Consider the following 8,430-nt stretch of genomic DNA (forward strand, 5'->3'; position numbering starts at 1 on the left):
GTTGCACCTGATCCCACATCGGTTGGGAAGGAGAACGAAACATTTCCTTAAAAGGGGTGTGGATACCTTCCCTCTCACAACACATTTTAAATATGTGAGGGCAGCAGATCGTATAAGAACTCTGTAGTTAAGCGTGCCCGTGCGAGAGCATTTCAGGGATGGGTCACCCACTGGGAAGTTTTCGTACTGGGAGCTCAAATCGAACAATATTGTGATACATGCCAGATGGGGATGTTACATAATTACCTTTTCGTTTTGTTCACATTAGGGTAACTTTTTTTTGTATACATCTAGGTAACGAACTTGTTGGAAGTGTTCATATATAACCATTATGACCGGCTGTAGCAAGTTAAGGATCATAATGGTCATATGTGAACACTTCCAACAAGTTCGTTACCTAAATGTGTACAAAAAAAAAGTTACCCAGATGTGAACAAAATGAAAAGGTAATTACTCTAATAATTTAATTTCACTTCTTTTTATTTTACCTTCTAAATTTGATTTGATATAAAATTTAACCTAAATGGTAAATATTTTTAAAACCACACCATTTTGGTAAATTACATTTTAAAATACACAATTTTGGTAAAAAAAATCAGATTTGACAGAGAAAAAAACACATCGTCATTTTATAGAATTTTATTATTTAAGATATTAAATATAATACTTAAAATTTACTAGAGACTAAAAGTTCAGGGATGAAGACCAATAACATGAAGAAGAACGTCATCTTCAATGAAGTATGCTCCATGTATTACAAAAATTTGAAATGCAAAAATATAACTAGCTTTTATCTACGTCAATAGAGTCTTATGAAATTTTTTATATATCCTTATATATGCTTATACAAATCTATACATACATAGTATACCACAACTTACACATGATTTATTTCACTATGTCTACATCTTTCAATAACAACTATTTTTATTTTTTGTATTTTAAATCTTGTATACATGGAGCAAACTTCATTTAAGATGATGTTTTTCTTCATGTTATCGGTCTCCATCTTTGGTACTTTTAGTCTCTAGTAAATTTTATTTTTTGTATTTAATATCTTAAACAATAAAAATCTATAAAATAACGATATTTTTTCCCTGTAAAAGTTGAACTTTTTTTTACCAAAGTAGTTATTTTAAAAAGATATTTAACAAAATGGTGTGGTTTTAAAAATATTTACCTTCTGGGTTAAATTTTATACCAAATCAAAATCAACAGGTAAAATGAAAAGAATGGAAATTAAATTAATACGGTAATTACCTTTTCATTTTGTTCACATATGAGTAACTATTTTTTTGTAGATATCTAGATAACAAACTTGTTGCAAGTGTTCACATATGACCATTATAATCGACCGTAACTTGCTACGACCGATCATTATAGTTATATGTGAACACTTCCAACAAGTTCGTTATTTAGATGTGTACACAAAAAAGTTACCTAGATCTGAGCAAAACAAAAAAGTTATTATCCTAATAAGTCAATTAATTCCCATAATTTAAGTTTAAATTATGAGAGATGAAAATCTTAATTATAAAATTATTTAATCAAAATTACTTATAAAAAATCGTAAACCGACTATCAATATTAGAGGCACTGTTATTGTCAATTATATATATATATATATATATATATATATATATATATATATATATATATTGCTAGGTTCATGTGTTTCTTACATTTATTGTGTGCTAAAATGCATCAATAGGAATTTAGTAAAATTAAATAATTATTTAATTAAATAAAGGTAGATATTAAATGATATCTATAAATATAATTCTCTTTTTATGCAAACTAATTAAATTCGTCATTAACGTCAGCAACAACATTCTTTCAGAATGAATTCGCATCTAGGTTTCATGTATGGGTTCTGTTTTGTTTATGGACCCACTCGTTTAAAATACAACAATGTTGCATGAAATATCAAGAACAAGAGTGTATTCTACTAGAATACACTATCATTATGTTAGAATACACTATCATTCTACTATAATAAACTCTCATTCTACTAGAATACATTTTCGTTCTACATGTTTAGACAACTTTGTTGTATTTCGAGTAAGTGAGTCATGAAACAAAATACGAACTCATACATGAAAAACTAGATGTGAATTCATTCTAAAAGAATATTATTCCTTATATTAATGACAAATTTAATTAGTTTCCATAAAAATAAAATTATAATTATGGATATCATTTAATATACATATAATTATGGAAATCCATTAATATCTATCTTTATTTGATTAAATAATAATTTAATTTTTACTAAATTCTTATTGGTGCATTCTAGCACACACTAGATGTGAGAAATATTTGAACCTAACTCTCTCTATCTATCTCTATCTATCTCTCTCTCTCTCTCTCTCTATATATATATATATATATATATATATATATATATATATATATATATATATATATATATATATATATAAGTTAGTTAAATTAAGAAAATAAAAAAAAGTTGAGAATGACGGAATCATTCTCAGCCAATCATTTATTTTTTCCGCAAAACGCTCCGGCGTAACGGCGCGACGTAGAATGAGTAATATTCGTATATGAATATAAATATAAGTGTATTCATATATGAGTCCACCACCTCCCATTCACCACCAACTACTACCATCATGAATGGCACCCGACATCCACATATGTATATAATATACTAGTTTATAACCCGTGAGAACCACAGTTATAAAATTAATTAAACTTTCATAATAAAAAAATCAAAATTATTAATCAATTATCTTAAATAAACTATTACTTAAGAGATATTTTTAGTTATATAAAATTATAATCGTTGATTTAAATAAATAGGTGAAGTTATATCACCTTATAATCTATATTAATTTTATTTTATTTTTAATCTAATATTATTAATTTAATATAATTAGAGTGAAAAAAATTTAAAATTTAAAATTTAAAATAGTGAATCAATTATTAATTTAATGTAATTAGAGTGGAAATTTTAAATTTTAAAATTTAAAATTGATAATTAATAGGTTGACAAGTGGCATGATAGGTGACCTATAATATTAATGAAGAGTTCTAATAGTATGACACTTGTCAATAGGAGAATAAACATATTCATTTATTAGAATATGAAGATGGAGATTCATTAAATTCAGTAGGCTAGGTACATACTCATATTCCCTTCCATGAGCATTAAATCGTGTGTCTATGGATACATGAATAAGGATACATGATTATACATTTTGATTATATGTTTGGGAGCAAAACAAATAAAGCAAATACATCATTTTAACATGGTTTAATCTTGAATAATGAAAAGCTGTATGAATCACAGTCTTATACCACTATGTATAGCTTTAAATTAAGTATATATTAGTTTAGTCCTTGATCATGTAGTCAATGGTAGGTTGAAGAGATTCGAAAACAATTTTATACATCTCTTGCGTTGGGTGTATCGAGTCCCAAAATACATACTTAGACGCATCTGGGCATATGTTTGACTTAGGATTGCATAGGAATGTCGTTTCTAATAAGCCAGTCCCACAACATCCAAGCTTAACTTCTTTGAACCCTGAAAACACACACACACACACATGATAAGGAATATGGTATTATATAGAACAAAGAAGCTTATTATCTTGATAAAAGGAAATGAACTTACCATATTTATGACCTGCAACTACGTCAAATAAGGGTGAATAAGTATCAAAATAGGTGATCCGACCACCTTGGAGCGCATTGTTGAATTGCATGATGTTTAGTCCTGATTGGAGCATGGAATTGTAAGTCCTGCCCACTGATGAGAAGTAATCAATACAACCACGATCCAAAACTGCATCTTCAGAGAAAAGAGTGATGACAATTGGCAAGCAACCCATTGGAGGCAGTCCAGCAACTCCAATCTTGCGAGCTCCTTCATCCAACAACCCCTAATCGGATAACAAATTATAAGAGAAAAAAGTTGTAATCCTTTTAGTAAGGTTCCTTTTTATGAGTTTTCTTAAGATAAACCTTACTATAGCTTTAAACTGATATAATTTTTTTTGAACGGTTAAACTAATATAATTTAATAGTGTTAGTTAATGTACGTAGTCTTGTCATTCTACGTTGTGGTATTTCTTTTGAGTGAAAAACAAGTACCATATGATGATTAGTTGAGTCTTTTAAATAACAAATTAACATATATCCTTGATCTTTTAGGTTTTAGGTAGGAATTTTTTTATTAGGTTTGGGGATAGAGCCCTTGATTTCTTTAATGTTAATCATTAATTATGAGACCATGTGTTTATTCTTACCTATTTATAGTTAATTATGGTTTATTATGGTAGTTGGTCTTGTTCAATATAGAGAATAATCGATCTTTTACTATATTTGTCATAGCTAGACGAATCTTAACGTTTTTTCTTATCAAATGTGAAATGTCAATGTTATTTTGTGAGCAAAATACTCAATTTCTATGAAGAATACTTTAACATCAACGATCAACGAGATAAACAATAAAATGTAAAAAGGTCAATAATCTTTGACTCTCACATAAAACCCATAAGAAATTACCTTTGGCCGATTTAACTATTTCTTTTATCATTCCTTCTTAGGCCTAAAATATATCAAAAAAAAAAAAAAAAAAAACACCATGCGGAATTAAATTGGAAAAAACTCTAAGGTGGTGGTTGGCTTCAAAAAATGTTTCAGAAGCAATTCGAATATTTCAAGAATTGTAATTGAATTTCATATGGTTAGTAGAAAATCTAATTGTAATAACGTAAAATGACATAATTATCATTTTTTTAATTTTACTTTGTTTTATAATTTATATGTAATGATATATCATATAAATTATAAAAATAGTAAATGGTGGGTAGTGACGGAGGTGGTGGAGAAACTGGTGGGTGGTAGTGATGGTGACATCGGTGGCGGTGGGTGAGATGGTGGTGGTGACGGTAGGTGTGGTGATGATGGTGATGGTTGGTGGTGTTGTACGGTGCTGGTGGAGGTAGCAGCCGGTGGTGGTGGTTGGCGGTGATGGTGGAAGTGGAAGTGGTGGTGGTTGACGGTGATGGTGATGGCAATGGAGGTGGTAGTGGATGGTGGGGGTGATGATGGTGGCGGTGATGGTGAAGTTGTGGTGACGAGGATGGTGGAAGGTTTTTATATGTAGTGTTAAAAATATAATCTTTTAATGTTGAAAATTTCTTTTAAATTACATTTTAATTTCATCTGAAAATGAATTTCCCTCAGTCGAGATGGACTCATTTTACTATTTAAGAATCCAATTCTTTATTTTGAATAAAATATAGGAATATGGTGACTCTAATTCCCTCCTGTTCAAATGGTACCTAAGTAATTTGATGACCATGCCTTATATTTACCCAAACTCATTTTAATGATTTGATATATAATTAAACACATGTCTCAAAACAATGTTACTATACCATTCTGTATACGGTTATCATAACGTGATACTCAGAGCATTAAATATGTTTACGGATTTTAATATTCTTTATTAGAAAAACAAACATATAATTAAATGTTGGGTTGCAAGGTAGTTGGATCACTTTGAAGGACTAAAACCTTGAAAGGCCCCATAGCTAGGCTGATCAATCATATTTGATGCACCCCCAAAACTCTAGGACCACATATATAATTAACCATATCATATCATGTATGCATACCTTCCATCCAACACATGTAAAACATATTTTATATTATCACATTTATTATTATGTTTCAATGATGGTTTTTAATTATATATGTTGATAATTCTTCTTCTTTTTAATGTTTGACTATTCTGTAAAAACACATGCAACTCCATTATATATAGCATTGTGAATAATAATATAGCAATTAGCAAACCTGCACGAATTCCAAGTGTTTGTTGAGGAGGAAGTCCATGTAACCGGGAAGAGTGTATTCGTGTCTTCTAACCGGAAGTGTGAAATAATTCACAACAAAATCGTTTGTACCCGCGCTCACAATATACAAAGCGTTGTTTACAATTTCTTTTGCTCTCAACACCCCAAGCTTTGCAGTCAATCGTACTTTATACTCTCTAAAATATTCTAATTGCACATGCATGGGGATCACGTTCTGAAAATTCAAATTCACAATCAAAATATAACACGTACTTTCATATATTTCAAAATTATTTCCATATACACAATATATTAGGATAATTCCTTCATTATTTTCTTTGTAATAATTTTGTAAATTTTAGGAAATGTACGAATGATAAATACCATACTTTTTGTAAAATTAAAATCTTATATTAATCAACATAAAAACTTTTTTTTTTCTATTTATCGTATGTTTGGCAAAACAAGGGTAATCTGGATTTGACTGGCTTTTGGTCCTTTTTACGTATTTTTGGCAACACCAAGTGTAAGTTTGGTTTGACTGGATTTGGATTATAAGTTTTTTAATTAAAAATAAAAAATTTAACCTTGTATTTTCAAATGAAACGTTAACAGTTTTAAGACCCGTTTTCTCCCAAACATATGCTTTATCATTAAATTATGTATAAAAATAAATATATCATTTACAATAGAAATGTACCTTTTTTTACTGTTATTTCAAATAGTGAAATTAGAATTTTTACATTAGCGTCATGATTGTCTGTGTGTATATATATGTGTGAGTGTGTGTACGTGTGTCTGTGTGTGCATATGTGTGAGTGTGTGTATGTATGAGAGAGAGAGAGAGAGAGAGAGAGAGAGAGAGAGAGAGACGCTTATCGTTGGTGTAAGAGGGTCAAATCCGGATGCAGCAGAAGCAAAACTAACTCCAGTCATCAGATCATGAATGGTAAGTGAAGGATCCAGATAAGGAGGCACATTATCCTTTACACCAAGATACCTACCTACACATTATCCAAACACCACAACTAATTAACATATATCTTTTCTATATCATAAAACTTAATTCCATGGCTAGATTCACGTATGAATAGAAAGAAAGTCGAGTAAAGAAATGAAAATTACCAATAAGGTCACTAGTTAGCAATCCATTGGTAAACCTCCCTGTCGCTTTTTGGTTTGCAAAATCTCTCCCATAAGGTGGGAAATTGCCCTTGAAAGGGGTCAGAATGTAGTTGTTGTTTCCAGGATCAGAAGTGGAGTCTCCGAACACCAAAATAGCAGAAACCTTGTGGTTTTGAGTAGACGTCTTCACGATAAGATCTTGTGGTTTAGCATTGGATACAGAGATCAAAAGAATTTGGACTAAGAAAACTAGTGTAATCTTTAAAGAAAAAGTTAAGGCCGGAGAAACTGTCATTTTTTTGGAGAGGGATTCAAGGAGAGTAGATATGACTTCAAATCATAGACGTTGAGATGGTTACCTTGACATGCTTTCTTAAAATACTCTTCCAAGTGTGGTTGGTTTGACTTCCCGTACGTAGTTGAAAAGACATGCATAACCATATGAGTATATATGCGACAATATATTTTTGACGGTACAAGGCTATACTTACATATATGTATAACAATCTTGCAACGTGATCCAACAAAAAGTGTCTAAAGTGTAAATGATTTTGTCTTATATGAAAAAGTAATGGACATTTTCTAATAAGTCATAATCACTTTCTACATTTAAAAAAAAAAATTGATCGCGTCTTGATTATAAATTTACGTTTTTTTATATTCATTTTCTAGATACTAGATCATTGATGTTTTTATATTAATAAATAAATCATATCACCAATCAATCATACATGCAAGCATTTATTATCTTCTTTAAGTTGATATAGTTGGGAACCAAACTCTGCTAGCTGTCGATTATTTTCCAGACTTCAAAACAAAAAAAATTGGTGAATCAACAAAGAAATGCTGGTTCCTTTTTGTAAATCGGATTGTAAAATATAAATGAATATCCAAGGATCTCTTCTAGAAAACACAAACACACACACATATATATATATATATATATATATATATATATATATATATATATATATATATATATATATATATATATATATATATATATATATATATATATATATATATATATATATATATGGCTAGGTTATAATGTGGATGGACAACTATTATGTGGACGTGTGAATAATGCTATTTTATGAAAATTACTAAGAGAATATGTTGTTTAGTAATGTGAATAAGTTCAATCTCACAGAACTATTGTTATTTTAATGGATTCTCACCAATTCTAATTAATTTTTGTTCTCGTTCATCGTTTTTTATTTATTTTAATTCTTACAGAATACGACTCAACAAACATCCTGATAACATTCTGACAGAATGAGAATAATTAAAAAAAGTATATAATAACCTTATAGATGATTTAATTAGTGAAAATGCTTAATAATTACAATAATTATATAAGATTTAACGTATTCATATTATCAAATAACATATTTTCTTTGTAATTCTCACAGAATAACATTATCCACACGTCCACACAATAAATGTCAATCCACATTTAAACCTATATATA

General features: G+C 29.3%; 1 protein-coding gene across 1 annotated transcript; it reads right to left on the reverse strand.

The window, feature by feature from the left end:
* Positions 1–3,076: 3,076 nt before the first annotated feature.
* On the reverse strand, positions 3,077–7,393 carry LOC145106711 (GDSL-like Lipase/Acylhydrolase superfamily protein). Its single transcript, XM_079043648.1, has 5 exons — positions 6,957–7,393; positions 6,705–6,835; positions 5,833–6,066; positions 3,641–3,908; positions 3,077–3,550 (listed from the first exon to the last, which is right to left on the reverse strand). The coding sequence occupies exons 1-5, from the start codon at positions 7,249–7,251 to the stop codon at positions 3,357–3,359; spliced, it is 1,122 nt and encodes a 373-aa protein (XP_078899774.1). The 5' UTR covers positions 7,252–7,393; the 3' UTR covers positions 3,077–3,356.
* Between the last annotated feature and the right edge of the window lie 1,037 nt (positions 7,394–8,430).

Source organism: Lactuca virosa, chromosome 4 (assembly GCF_052849685.1).
Source record: "Lactuca virosa cultivar CGN04683 chromosome 4, Lactuca_virosa_CGN04683_v6, whole genome shotgun sequence".
NCBI classification, from domain to species: Eukaryota; Viridiplantae; Streptophyta; class Magnoliopsida; order Asterales; family Asteraceae; genus Lactuca; species Lactuca virosa.